General features: G+C 39.1%; 1 protein-coding gene across 2 annotated transcripts in view; it reads right to left on the bottom strand.

The window, feature by feature from the left end:
• The window catches only part of atrx (ATRX chromatin remodeler), a 52,995-nt gene that overhangs the window by 1,169 nt on the left and 35,975 nt on the right, over positions 1-15,851 (bottom strand). For both annotated transcript variants that reach the window (XM_067375641.1, XM_067380962.1), the window contains exons 30-35: positions 15,532-15,723; positions 5,208-5,357; positions 2,684-2,803; positions 2,355-2,450; positions 1,194-1,322; positions 1-157 (exon numbers count right to left, since the gene is read on the bottom strand). The exon at positions 1-157 is cut by the window's left edge and continues 1,169 nt beyond it. In XM_067375641.1, the coding sequence (XP_067231742.1) occupies positions 1-157; positions 1,194-1,322; positions 2,355-2,450; positions 2,684-2,803; positions 5,208-5,357; positions 15,532-15,723 (844 nt within the window). The remainder of the gene's footprint in view (positions 158-1,193; positions 1,323-2,354; positions 2,451-2,683; positions 2,804-5,207; positions 5,358-15,531; positions 15,724-15,851) is intronic.

Consider the following 15,851-nt stretch of genomic DNA (forward strand, 5'->3'; position numbering starts at 1 on the left):
GCTGCTGGTACAACCCGAGCAGGTCCATCTGATTCATAGGAGCCGCGAGACCATTCTGCATGGCCAACTGGTTGAGCAGCATACCCTGTCTCGCCAGGGCCATCTGCTGCTCCTGGACCTTCCGGTTGGCGATCACCTTCTGCACGTACATCATCAGCTGGAGAGGAGACATAGATTGGATGTTATTCTTTTATGTCGCTTCAGAAAGCCAAGCTATTTCAAGGTTTCTGATACCCCTTTTCAAACGGAACTGGTGCTTTTTTTCTAAACTGAACGATGACCATGCTACATTACCTGTCCACAAACAAAACGCGCAGCAGCACGTTCTTTGATTACATTTGAGATATATTTTGTATCTCAGATTCTGTTAATACAGTATGTACTGAAATTGGTTTATGTACTAATCTATCAACACATATGAATTAAACATCGATTGGTATAGGATTTTGCTGATACTATAATAAAATAAACTGTATTTGGCATTTAAAAATTCAACAAGAAATTCAATAAATTTATGTCACGTCACCAAAATACCAAAAAACTAGAGGAAATATTTTATGCATAATTCAGGACTTGTAATTATAAATAAGCCAGACATAGAACGGTACTCTTATTTTGATATGTCTATGCTTTACTACAGCCAGCTGCTCATTCAAAAAGATGAGGGAGATAAAATGCAACCATTTAGGTATGATAATTTAGGTCCTGTCCCAAATTACATCTTCATGTGCCCTTGAAAAGGGGATAGCGAGCGGCCGATATGCATCCTCAATGTGCACTTTTGGTATTTTTGGCATTACGTCACAAAAGTGTGGACTCTGAGGAAGATTGTGAGGGCTTAGGGTTTCATTTGGGACAGGGCATTTATAATAGGCTTTTGTTATACCATTTAAGATATTTTAGACTTTTTATTGCCTTTAAATTGATCAAACATTGAGACAATGAGAATAAGACATTAAGACTTAAGGATTCGCAGGATAGTTAAATATGATTCATTCACACATATTTAAACTATTTTTGCCAAATGGGGAAAACAAGTTGTCTGTGCAATGCGAAATATGCTGGGTAAGTGGTGCAACAGTGTCCCAGTAGTAAAAGTCCCTTTCATTCTATTTAGTTTAAAATGTTCGTGTCACTTAAACACAAGAAGAGCACATGATGTCATGGAAACAGTGAGAGATGAGCAAACGTACAGTTTGTTGCTTGCTGAGGACATCACGATAAACAGCCTCCCTGTGTTTGATTTCCAGCTCAAAGCCGGCCTGCCTCCCAAGAGCCATGGATTGAACCTGGGCCTCCGGTAAACTCGGATTCTCCTTCCACTGCCAAAAACAACACACCTGTTACATCCTTTAGACCTCAACAAACAAACACATGCTCATCACACATACAAACACATTTAGCAGTTGTTCAGAAATCAGTCCAACACAAGCTTAATACTGATGACACGGCAAATAACAGTGTCAAATAGTACACCCTCATAAGTGTAGGCTTTAGAAGTGCAACTTACTCGCGTACCCCTACAAGACTTGCACCATGACTCTAGGGTGTTGAGGCTCATTGTTATGCAGTTGCTAAGGTGTTCAGAGTGGTTGGCAGGCCTTTTTTTCCCCTCTTCTAGGGGTTCATTCATGTCTGTAGCTTTGCATCAGTTTAATTGGTGGCAGTATAGTATATCTAGGGGCAGATATACTAAATCGAAGAACGAACTGCAGTGATGTAATTTCAAACAAAATCAGGCCAAAATGAAGTTTGTTTATTTCTGGAGTTTGAAACAGCGTTCCAAAGTGAACTCTCCCAAAAAGGTTGCTCCAGCTGGTAAACAACTTTGAACTACTGACTGATCAGTGGAGATTACATAACGGGTAGGTGTGGCTCTGAGGCTCTGCCTTCCTTGACATTGAAAATATTATTCAGTTTCTTCTGTTCAGTCTGTCGAGGTAAGACACGAGCAAGTTGCACTTCTAATTGAAACGGACACTTGAGACACTTGACACTGTTTTTTCATGTTTAATACCGTAAAGCTCTTTACTTTAAAGCAATCTAGGGCTGAATTGCAGAGATAATGCAAAAATTTCACATCACTATGATCAGATGCTTTCCCATTTCTGTAATTTTTCTTGTGTTTTTATTTTTTTATTGAGTGGCAAGCACATATTTACATCTAAACGCTGCTCTCAGCAGCGTGGTCAGCACTGGGATGTTCGCTAACGCAGCAGAGGAATTTCGAACTTACTTTTACCCCTGAGTGAGGAACAAAAAATAACTTTGCCTCAAGTATATCGGATCCTTTATGTGTAGCCTTTCCGATTAACTGCCTCAATATATAGAATTGCCCTCCTCTCGTCACTCACCACCTGTGCGATGATGTCCTCCAGTGGTTCCCTAGGCACCGACTTCAGAGCGCTAGTGGCCTCCAACACTTTCTGCCTGCCCTGGTTAATCAAATCCTTGAATGTAGAGTGAAAGAATAAAGTGTGAGAAGAAACAAAGAACACACTAGATGAGATTAAAACAAATCCGGAGAAAAAAAAAAAAAAGCTGAATTCGATATTTTCACAGAGATAACTAGCATACATAAATAGCAGCTGGCCGACACCAAATGTCACTGCCTGAGGACGCATGTCACAATTAGCTGCCGGCTGAAGGAATGTGAAATGTGCATGTGGAGCTCATTACTTACCTCCAACTGTTGGTTGCTCATGGAGGCTAATGCAGCCACGTTGAAGGGGAAGTAGGAGTTTGGTGCTGATCCCACGCCCATTTGAGAATAGGACGGCTGGTTGAAACGCATGGACAGACCCTGAAACAACAGCAGAGCAGGTCCAGTCAGTCAAACAGAACCAGACAAACTTAATTTAATAAGATGAGGTCACACAGAAAGATCCCAATTATAAATAATCTTAAAATCAAGTTCGGACTGACAGATGAGTCAGTCTTCCATCACACTAGCGCCTGCTATAGGGTAATCAAAGCATTGCTTTCGGACTGTGTTTTCCACTCGATTTGCGACTTTGACATGATTTGTCTTCGATCTGGCAAAGACACACTGCAAATTATTATTCACAGCCAACAAATCACTGGAGGATCCAAAAAATCCTGATGTGCACCCATGTGAACCTCTGTTAGGGTCCTGCCCAAGCTGTGTTTGTCTTATGGCTCTAAACAGAGCGTTCCCCTCGCGAAGGTCAGCAGGATGGCTGTGTTTGTGTGTAAATTAACTACCGAAGCAGATGCAGCCAATCCCGCCCTCTAATTGGGTCTTTGGTGCATGCAGCTCATAAACACACTCCACAGCTGAGTGTCCGGTGTTCAGACCTGGCACAAGCAGGTGTTCGACAGAGACGGCGGCGTGGATCACAGCTGCGCCACAGACCGCAGCCGTGAGACAATCTAAATGGATGCTCTTTCAATCTGCTTTCAAACTGTGGCGCTCACTGCATGGCTGTTTTCAACTAAATCATCAGCAGAACTCGATAGGGTTCTCTAATCACTGCAAATGACTGCTTAAAATCCACCTTAATGGGTCTGACATTGTTAATGATTTTCAGCAACCAAATTAGACAAAACTCTTCAATCTCAAAATGCACAAATGACTGTAGTGAGATGATCAAAAGCAGGTGAATTCTTTTCGTTGCATTAAATAGCTCTGGCCAACTGATTCACTGATGAAATTACTCTGATTTAAGCATAATATTTAAAACATCTTGCCAAAAAATAACATGACATTTAGGAGACAGAGCACATGTATTGCAGAATTTGTGTATCAATATGGTAAGAATTACACACACACACAAATCAAAACACATGTCTGCACTGTCTCAATGCTCAGTATAATAACTGAGAGCCAGCAGGTATAACTCCTGCCTACAAATACAGCTCCTGTGTTGGGCACAATAATTACAGTGATATTTTCCATGTATGCGGTTTCCATGTGGTCTTTTTATTGCAATACTTGGGATGTGTATTTTGGTCATTTTTACTGCTTAAGTACTCAAAAAAAAGTACAGACTGAGTCTACTTTCCCTAACAGGTCTATGTGCATTTATGTTAGACGGACAATGTTTGCGATTACATCGCATCTCACTTTTTTTTAGTTTGAAGTAGTTTAACACCATTAAAGATTTATCTTTGAAGTAGCATTTAGTTGATTGCTGGGAATCAGTCTCGATGCTGTTCTGATTGGAAAATAAATCATTACAGTGAATCTGAATAGAGAGAAAGCACTCGTGATATAATTCAACTGCAGAGTCAGAGTCCTACATGGCAATAAGTGATTTCACCACTAATGAGCTGCTGACCAGAGATTGAAGAGTCTCTAATCTGAAGACAATGACTCAGATTGTTTGAATACTACAAAGGATCCCAGGACTGGATATAAAAGGACACAGGCACTCAGCCATCATCTGCACCCACAGACATGCAGGTTTCACTGTGTTTATGTAAGGGGATGATTTAACCCTCTGAACTACTAGACATAGGGATGCTAAGATTCACCGATTCGCATCGGTGCATCGGCATAAAAGTTAACGATGCGATGCAAGTTGGCATTTGTATCGTGATGCATCGTTTCTAACAATCTCTAACATTGCATTGGTAAAAAACTATTTATTTATATATATTATTATTAGTAGATGCACTATACTTTTATCATTTAGAAATTTAACAATAATTTGTGACCAGTATTTTATATGTAGATTGATTTCTCCTCTATAAACTGTTTCTCAAGCAGGTTCTCTTATCACTGCTGCTGCTACGTGAATATGACATATCACAACACTACGGAGACCGAGGCATGTTGTGAGTCACATAGAATATAGATTAACACGGCACTACAAGGCTTGTTTGTGAATGAGCCATGTGTTAGAAGTCAGAAGGCACTTTTCATTTCAAGGCAAGTTCATTTATGATTTTTGATGTCTGTCTGAACCAAACAAATAAAAGCGAATTATCTGTACCATATTCAGGGCCCTGTGATTTCCGCAATGCATAAAACACTGATGGAATCCATTCATAAAAACATGCAGTCCAAAACTAGAGAAATAATACCTCACCAAGATTTTGCAAACAGCTATCAGTAATGGACAGATACAAAAAAAAAAAAAAAGTTTAAATGAAAAGGTACATTTCAAGCTGATATGCAGGTATTATATAAATGTAATCATAAAAATATTATCTAACAGTAAAGGGTTTTTGAGGCTACACACCTTCTTCTCGGCCTCGTATTCGGCCCAGGCTGCCTTGCGATCTTCCTCACTCAGGGCCTCTTCCTCTTTGTGGTCCAGCAAAGAGTCATGCTCGTGGTAGCCGACGATCTGATCTTTGTAACTGTGAAGCAGTTCTGCCAGGACAGGATCCTGGGACAGGGGAGAGAGGAAGAAAAAAAAAAAAAAGTTAACAGATAACACTACTTTGATGGTCCACTTTAGTAGTATTAGTTTGATAACCAAGCAGTCTACTAATACTCAGAGTTAACCAGTTAACATCCTACACACACTTACACAAAGATGTGACCCTCTAATAAAGTACCATGATGATTATTGATCAAAATCAACAATTGAACATTTCTGTGGCCTACCAAGCAGAAAATAAAAAAAAAAAATAAAAAATCTTTTGAAGTCTGAATAAAATGATTGTGAATGAACCATTCACAATATTCCTTTTGAATGTCATGCCCACATCTTACCATTTAACCAACAACACAAACAGAACCATATTCTGCCCTAAATTTCTTCCTTTTCCGATAACCTGTTACTCTCAGATGTGTCACAATATGGATGAAAAGTGTCACTACTTCCTTTTCTTTGTCACTACCTCACTGTGACTGGATGGCCTAAGATTCTGATCACCTAATAGTACATGGGGACGTATTCATCTACTTGATGTGAAAAAGTTAAAGGTTCAGAATGAGTTTTTTTTTTTTGCATCGTTTATGTTTGTCTAGTTTTGGACAAGTTTTGAGTTCATAAGGCTACAGCATGTGTTCATAACACACGCTCCTTTATATAAATAAATAGTAGTTAGTTTGCACTACAAAGCTAAAAATAAAGAAACAGCCTCCAGCCAAGTGTTCACAAGAGGACATTTAAAATAACTTCAGATGCTTTCATGCAACTCTGGTATCCATGACTACACTGTTATTAAAAACAATACCTGAGCAGCGCACAATTCACATCCAGGCCTCTTACAAACATGGTTTAAAATTACTCTACAGCTATTGTTTGCTTTTCTTTGTCTTGCCTGCACTTTACATTAAAAAGGTCTTCAAGATCTGGAAACATCTCCAGTATACTGCTGGATCCCACGTCATCACTCAATTGAGCAGCAACAACAATCAAAATAAAACAAAAACAAAATTAATCAATCGTGACTAACGTTCAAAGAGAAAAAGCCTCATGTTTCCAAATTTAGGACTGATTACTAAATTGCTTCAGAAAAGGTTTGGATAAACTGAATCTAAGGAATGAAGTGAGAAAACCTCAATCATCCTCGAACCAGATCAAGGTTTATTTCAAGAAAGAAAGATAACAGCAGTAAGACGGGTACCAATAACAGAGCCATGCTTTCTGCATTACAGCAGAGCGTAATGGAGAGCACAGCTACAGATCCGTCCACATCAAGGCTTTTCAGTAAATGGCTTTGATAGCTGGAAAATAAAAACATGTGGCGAAAGCAAGTACAATCACGCCAGACCTGGCTTATACCCTCCACAAACTCGACTGGATGAGTGACGGTAATTTCTGGCTAAGTGGCTAAATTAAAACATGGCTGGATGCTGCCATGTGAGGAACCCCTTCTACATCACAACCATGAAAAACACTCCATGGAAAAGATGACCTCTTGGTGAAAGTGTGCAGAGCGAAAGTGTCTCTGGAGCGAAAGACAATTCGATGATGAAGCTGTTGTTTGAACACATTTCAAACACTCGCCATCATGAGAGGGCCGACCTGGGTCTGAGCTTATCTGAACATTGTCCAATTTTAAGCCGGGTAAATGGGTCACAGAGCCGCTGGGTCAAATGACAGTGAAGCCGTCCAGGGGAGCATGGAATTCTGGGATTCCTGATTAATCTCCAGGCTGGAGCTCCGCGGGTGGTCTCGTCTGTCTCCGTAACCTGCCCTACATGTGCATCTCGACCAAAGGCACTAATGACGGTAACAAGAACTCCTGCATTGTCATAATGTGAGTTAACCCCATGCATAATGACGGCTTAGGAAAAGGGTATCGTTTTACTCTATGCATGGATGTGGAATCGGTTGGGTGGGGGAATGGGGGAATCAGCACACTGCAGTTTTTTTTTTTTTTTTTCCTCAGGGAAATTGGGAGTTGGGATCCCACAGGAAGTGAAACAGGGGGAGGAAGCTTTTTGCTTTTGATCAAAGCATAGAGGTGCTTGAGCCAGACTGCTGCAAGGATAAATACAGCCCCAGGTGAGGAGTAGTCGATCTGCCCGTGTCTGAACACAGCACTCTTTCACTTCACAACCACAGAAATTATTTCCTTGTGAGTCTTTGTTTTTTTTTTGCTGTTGCCCAAGCATCCTTTTGAAAATAGATTGTAGACCTCCATATCAATCTCTGTTAAGCTTGAGTTGACTGACATACAAGTTCCTTTTGAACTATTAATATATGTTTTCCCACTATCATTTTCTCACTAGCTGGAAAAAGTCTTTATGCTGTGAATGATACACCACGTCCTACCCAGTTTTGAAGCGAGAAAAAAATCTATATAGATACACTGAGCAATGTTAGAAGATGCATTAATCACAGACATTCCCAGTAACATTGCCTAAGCAGTGCAAATCAATATTACTGACAGAACTGGTTGTTTCAAACATTTTTCAAGAAAACTGACCTTTTGTTGCGTAACTTGCAACATATGCCTAACACAGAAGATAGAGCCTTTTCAGTGGTGGGGCCTAGATTCTGGAATAGCTTGCCAGTGCAACTCAGAGAAGCACCTTCCTTATCAGTCTCTTCTGAAAACTTATTTGTTTTCCTTAGCATTTAATAATGTTAATGTTGCTCATTGGTATGTTTTAAATGTTTGCATTTGTTTACTTTGTTCTTATATAGCACTTTGGTCACTTTTGAGGCTGTTTTAAATGTGCTTTATAAATAAATGAACTGAACTGTGCACCATTTCAATCGGACATGTTGGCCAGCTCTACTCATCTATCAAGACTGTTATGCAAAGACCTTTCTGGCAAAATTGTCTTAAGTTTTGCCTGAACAGTGGCAATCTTAATGCATTATTTGACAGCTTGTTCGCTCTCTGCATGACATTTTTTAAATTGGCTTGAAAAGCTATCAATTAACGGCTGACAGCAGTAAGTATTTTTTAAGTCTTCCTAAAATAGAAAGCTGACAAAGACACAGCTCCCAAATCACTGCTGGTGAAACAGAACATTCAAATAAACTTGAAGAGCTCTGCTCAACTACATACATTTACGACTTGGCAAACAAAGCCAATTTACTTAAGACACGGTCCCCGATGAACTCTGCTGGTGTGAAAAATGCAATCAGGTTCAAAGATTTATGTTTTTTTTTCTTGCCATTTGGCTTCCTACTGAAAAATTCTCAGCACATTTACAGCTATTTCAGCCCAATTGCCTCTCAAGGTTTTTCATCATGCCACCTTATATTAAATGCAATTCATATTCACAAACTTTATTTTGCTCATTACCATAGCATAAACTTCTGCTGTATGCTCTTTAGGTGTGAAGAGTGGGAAAATGGAAGTGTGATAGTCTACAGCCATAAAAAGAAGGTAAAGAAACAGGTGCTTTGGAAAAGTGTGGAAGAATTTTTTTTTTTTTTTTAACTAAACTATACATGTCATGTTTTGTGCAACTTGACCTTCATGACCTAAAACTGGGCATCCCTGTGAACAAAAATCTTATCTAGTGGTTTAAAATGAAGAGCCTAATGCTTGCCTCAGATTTCACAAGACACTATGTTTGACATGCAGGTGCACAAACCAAAGAAACCAAGGGGTCCAGGGCAAGAGACTCAAGGAATGTGAAGGATTGAGATATTTGTAATACCTAACCTTAGCCAGGCAAAACGCACTCTACAGCTGCACACAAATTATACACATAACCTCAGTGCCCTGATATAAACAGTCTGGGTCTGCAGAGCTCTTGCTGTTTGGCACAGAACCGGATGTCAGGTGTCCATCAGGCCCGTGTCAACTATCATTCTACGCAATCCTTTGTACTATTTACTAACTGGAGGACTTTAGGTGAGAAATTCTATGATGCACTGAAGTTCACACCTTCAGCTCAAGTTGGGGCAAATATCTAAAAATGGGGGGTTTGAAGGCAACCACTCATTTAAGGAACATCTGGGGGACTTATTAAGACTGGTTCCTGCACCTAATTACCCCAACTAAAGTCTGTTCCTTTGCTCAACGAAACACAGTCGGCAGGGGAGCCTGAGCGAAAGCAAATTACCACTTTCCCACCAATGGACCACTGTCAGGAAGTGTACACACCGACCTGACCATATCAGTCAAGTCTGCCCACGGGTCTCAGCTCTATAAAGGGCCTCCGAAGAGCCTGAGGCAGGGCCAGACCCCAAGCTGGGTGGCTCTTGTGTCTGGGCCACAACACTCCTCTTTGTCATTAGAGTGGAAGTCCGCTAGCTTCCTTTGTCTCCAATTAGTTTCTCTGAAAAGCACAAGAACATCCTAAAAGGGGTTTGGAATAATGACTGTTCATCAGGTCGGGGGAGGTTTACAGTGTTCCTTTGAAAACTTCAGAGACTAAATAGTGAATCAGCATAACAGATGGCCTTCGTGATGGCATGATGTTTGGGTGAGCTGAAACTGCGCACAGGTTCAGAAGCAGGATGTGTGCTTTTAGATGAAGAGAGGGAGGGGCAGTCTTCCCAGAAACACTAGGGAAAGTAACTTGGGGAGGGGGGGGGCATTGTTATCGGTAGATCAGAGTAAGTTTATAGCGTACTATTAAAGAGGGAATTGCTTATACTCTATATCCTGGAGGCTTTTAAGGAGATGTTAATTTAACTATCAGGTTTCATTTGAATTGTAATATGTAATATTTATACATACAAACAAAATCGTATTAGCAGTGGGCAAGTAAATGTCCACCTCAGGCAAGCTAAACATTATCCCCCGGTTTCACAGACTAGACTAGACTAGGCTTAAGCTAGTCCTAGACTAAAATGCATGTTTGAGCTGTTGTAACTGAAAGTAACTTGTACTGACAGATCTTAAATTATGTCAGTGCCATTGTTTTGTCTTAAGATGCATACCAGTAATATTTTTTTTTCTAGTGAACACTTATAAAAGCTACTTAAATGCCCTAATTGAACTAAGGCTTAATCCTGGCTTAGGCTAAGCCCTGTCTGTGAAACTGGGCTTTTATGTGGTTAATCGTTTTATGTTTATTTCATGATTATTTTTTTCTTTCAACCCTTTTATCAAAATGTAGGACATGCCAGAATACCATTAAATACCATTAAAACCATTAAATAAACAAATGAAATATATTAACAATCTACTAGGTTAAATACTAAAATTGTACACGCAAGGTCATTTTTCTTTCAAAAACTTTTTGGCTTTGGTAAACTTTTTTTGGTAATGGGGTTGAATGGTTGAGCTTAAAAGCATTGAAACTACAATGCACTTAAGATTTGGGAAAATGGAATGAATTTACTTGTCTTCCCATTGGGTTGTAAGAAGGGGTCCAAATGATTTTAATATTATTATTTTGATATTAATTATTCATTTAATGGAGGGGGATTCATGAATTAACAGGGTTGCATGCAAATGTGGCAGCTAAATATTATAGTTTTGGTAATTAATACTAAGTTGTTGTTTTACAATAAATTGAAAATTGTCAAAATTATGATGCCGCTGTAAGATTTTAATTGTTTAATTGAGAAGGTACAAAAAGAATTGTAGCCTAGCTATTTTAATTATATTAGCTAATAGTTCAGAGTTGTCAAAAGTACCAACTTCAGTACCAATCAGTGTTAAAATTATAAAAATGCGACACTTTGAGCGCTGTTGAGGGGCTTCGTAAACACCTCTGATTGGCCATTGTGTTCATGTGCTCAACATATATGTCTGTGATTGGCTACAGTGATCAACACATGGGAGCGTTTGAAAGCACACGGAAGTGTCTGAATTTGAAAACGTTTTGAAAGAGGGAGCAGGAGCATTTGAAAGCAGGCATCTATCAGTGGACTGGTCTGTGATAGACGCCTGCTTTCAAACGCTCTCATGTGTAGCGATCTGTGTAAGCGCACGGTGAAGAGCGTCACTGATGACTATTTACAATGTTTTTGAAGTGTTGATCATTGTAGCCAATCACAGACATGTCTGATGAACACGTTAACACAAAGGCCAATCAGAGGTGTTTACAATTCCGCTCAAAGCGTCACATTTTAAAAATTTCACTACCGACTAGGTACCGAAGTCAGTACTTTTGACAACACTAGCTCAACACCTATAAGTTCTCATTCCAAAGAACCTGAGATTTGTGGTTACAAAAAAAGTGCAAGTGTCATTCTTTTTGCTTACTGAAAAAGATCAAGGTATTGACAGACATACACAAGGTAAGGAAAAGTGCAATGGGTAGAGGTCTGCCAAGTTTAGAAATATTTCCTGTGTTCCGTAAACTTGGCGAGGGCATTGTGAGAAATAGAGATATGACTAAAGGCTTTGAGGGATGACTGACTCATCTTCAGACGATTACAGGCAGCAGATTCCATCCATTACAGCTGACTTGCTACATTCTGGTGCACATATGGCCAAATGTGGTCATCTGCTGAGTGCAAAGGTTGGGCTCAATCTCCGATTAAAAGCTTGATAAAGAACAACAAGCTTCTCAAATATCAACTCCAAAGATAGCAGCTCAGGATAGAACAATGAAACTTCAGAAGAGAGATGATAGGGCTGTATCACTAACATAACCCTTCTGTGGTATGCTGCTGTGTGCTTTGGACACAGTTTGTGTGTTCTAGATGCCTTTGCCACCAATTAGAGGATCCCAGCATCACCGGTTCTGCAATATAAAGCTCTTCAGTAAACAAGGGTCACAGAGGTAGCTGTGTGCAGCTGCCTGCTGTTGTGAATGATTAGATGCACAATCGAAGGCCAATGTGGTCTTGTAAAACCTTCAGGGTTCTCTCCTGTGATTGCGCACCTGTGCTTAGAAACGAGAGCAGACCACTTTTCTTCCAGTCCTCATCCCTCTAGAAACACTGCATGATTTGGAAGCCAGACGCATGAGTAAATAACAGTGTCTCATCCCTTGTGAACATCAAAAGGAAACGTGCACAGAACAAAACAAAGGCCAGGAGCATTCGACTTCAGCTAGGTGCACACATTCTTCTGATTGTGGGGATCGTAGAAATATTTCCTTCGTCCCTAGTCTTGGATCGCGTCATGCTTCAAGCTCAAGACAGAGACTACAAGCTCAGACAACAGACTAATGAAGACCCAACAGAAGCACAGAAATTGAAACACAAAGGTATATGTGAAAGATGTTCAGATAAAAATTGACAGTCTTGTGTATGATATATTTTCCAACATATCCACCTTATTCCTGACTGGCCCACTGCATTTCGAATTATGGGTTGCACTTCCGGTTTGGGGAACTTCCATTTAAAAAGACTAATCGTTTCAAATCATAAGGTTGCCCTACAAATAAAGCTTATCCGTCAGTTTGAATGAATGAGCTGTCAATTTTTCTTTCATGTTTTATTTTCAGACATCATGAGAATTACGTAATGCTTGGTATTTTAATGTAACATGTTATAACAAGAATATCTATGGCAAGAGCTCTTTTCAGTCGCTGCTTTCTATCCTCGTGATTATTTTCTTTTGTCCCTTTGCATTCCTCTGTAATAGTATTAAAAAGGACAACATATAGCAATGGCACATTTGTGGTCTGTTCTCCCGATATAATTTACGATATATCCCATTAATAATTCACTGGAATGCACAAAGAAACGATCGTTTCCCTCCTCAAAGCCTCAGCCTCTTTCTGGGTTTGTTTTCACAGGTAAATACAATTTAGTATGTGTAAAAATGATGGAAATCACTTTGAAATAGTATCACGCAATGCTGAAGTTCATGAATTTTTTTTATTAAGCCAAAGTATATTACGTAATACAGATATATATCACTATACTTATATTTAACCCTTTCGTTATTGCTGTGGAAAGAATCACGCTTTTTCATGGCCTGTTGAAAGTACCTTGTTGATGTTTTAACCCTTTTAAATGTCCTTTTAATGTTTGTTGGTTGAAGGGTGAGTAGAATAATGTCATCTCATTGTACCCAGTTTAAAAAAAAACAAAAAAAACATATTGCATTCATAGAGTGAGCCTTTCACTGACTGTTTACAGCTTAACGGAAATTACACCCATAATTCGAGCAAAGCTTCATGGGGCATAGGAATAAGGTGGATAGGAAAATATACTTATTTCTCCTGCTTTTGTCACATCACATTATAATAATACTACCAAATTATCCTTGAGTTTGCTCAGAAAAGGTAGTCCATTATCTTCTCCGTCCAACCACAAGTCTAAATTGAGATGTGCTGTATCATTTTAATTTTGTGTCTAAATGGCAATGTCAGGGTGGATGTTTACTGATGAAAAACTTTGGTCACACTTTACAACATTGACTGGCTAAGATGTATATAGCACAGACTGACATGAAAACCATTTAGTAACTTTTCACCCAACATCTTGATGGGGTTACAACATCTGCAGACTGCTTGATTGTTTATATTGTCGCACAATGCAAACTGTATTATTGCCCAGCTCTATATATAAAGTTGAATAATATTAGGGCTGCAACAACGAATCGATAAAATCGATAAAATTCGATTATTAAAAGAGTTGGCAACGAATTTCATTATCAATTCGTTGTGTCGCGCGACTATTACGCCTCTCAATGAGATGTGGAGATGTTTGAGCATAAAAACGCGCGGTTGAGCGAGAAGCAGAGCGGAGCAAAAATAAATAAATAAATAAATAAATAAATAGCAGAGCGGAGGTAGAGGAAAGACCATCGGAGAGACCCGTAACGTTGTTCTGAACAGGCGTACCGTTGTCAGGACCCCCGCAGTTTTGAAAAGACAGAAATCGACCCCCGCACTTTTGATACGGGCTGCTTCAATCAGTCACACTATATCATCTTTTAGCTTTGGATATTTTCTTTCAAATGAGACCATTTTCAAGTTTTTTCACGCTTTCGTTCATAAATAATCAACTGTTTTGTCGCGAATGTAAAGAACAGGAAATGCGCTTCGAACGGAGAAACACGCGATCTCCAAAAAAACGATCAAAGCGTGCTAACGTTTTAGGACAGTTCGATGGTATATAAATCATGCCCGAATGTCAATCAAGCCAAACCGTCCATTCATAAACCGAGAATATGACCACTTGACCAGTCAAGCCAGCTCTCGCGTCAACCTGAGAGATCAGCCTCCTTACCTTAAGTTTTCGTGAGGATTTAAGGTTTATGGACTGCTTTGATTTTGGTAATTACATCTAGAAAGATAAAAGCATTGATGGCATCTATAAAATAGATATCTGAAAGCGAAACAAAAGTGATATTGCCTCGTCCAGTGAGGAGGACGCATGAGAGGAGACCTGCGCGTTTAATTGGTATGTGTACTGTAATACTGAATTTACAATGCTTATCAGTGGCATACATTTCGATTGCGAACGTGAAAATGCAAAAGACCATGACTAAAACTAAATCAAAATTTGCTGTCAAAATTAACACTGATCCGTTGTCATGTATTTATTCTGTGCTTTGTCCTATATCGGTTATTGTTGACAAATATATTTGTGTTTGTTGTACTTTTTAAATTTAATTTTAAAGTTTTTTATAGCACTTGGTCATCTTAAGCTAAACAATTATACATCTTTTTGTACAATTTATTTAAAAAAAAAAAAAAAAAAGCCCTATATATTTGACAGATGTAAAGCATACATGTGTATGTTTTTTGTGTTAGTCCATTTGTTTTTTATTACTTTAACAGCTCAGGGATGTTAAAAGAGCAACCTGTTTTTGTACGTTCTGAGGATTTTTTGCATTTTTTGTCAATTCTGTTTTTGAATAAAAGGTTGGAAATTAATGTTTTTCCCCTCCGATTCATCGATTAATCGTAAAAATAATCGACAGATTAATCGATTATTTAAATAATTGTTAGTTGCAGCCCTAAATATTATATCCAACTTTATTTGCATTCATACACATGTACGTACACATGTAAAGCCATACAATAAATCTCAACTGCTTGATTGCTTGTTTCGTCACAAAATGTAAACTATATTATCAGCCAGCTTGAATCTGCAAAATGCGGCATTAAGATATTAATATTAAGATAACATATTATAAGCATTGACATCATGATTTTCTATTAACCTGCTTTAAACAATGTGTATTGTGAATAGCGCTATACAAATAAATTTGACTTGACAAATTGAGACAAAACACTTGAGGAAGAGATAAACTCAGGTGCAATGAAGTGGTTTTCACCTTGGGCAGCATGGGTGTGGCCCGCTTGCTCTTCTTCTCAGAGGGATCATCCAGCTGGTCGGGCTCAAATGTGTAGAGCTCTGTCAGTTCATTCATCGTAAAGTGACGTTCAATCTGCTGTTGGTCAACAACTCTGAAGGACAGCGACTGTTTGGTGACCTGCCGGTCATAGATCTTCTCCTCCATGGTTCCCTTTAGAAAGAAACAGGCCAAAAACCATTACAGATCTCATCACTGACCTAATAACTGGCCCAATTAAGCAACATTTTTAGCTATTATAGAAGCAGTCCTTCTTTGCAGATAAAGCAATCCCAGTATGT

This window comes from Chanodichthys erythropterus, chromosome 1 (assembly GCF_024489055.1).
Source record: "Chanodichthys erythropterus isolate Z2021 chromosome 1, ASM2448905v1, whole genome shotgun sequence".
Taxonomy (NCBI): domain Eukaryota; kingdom Metazoa; phylum Chordata; class Actinopteri; order Cypriniformes; family Xenocyprididae; genus Chanodichthys; species Chanodichthys erythropterus.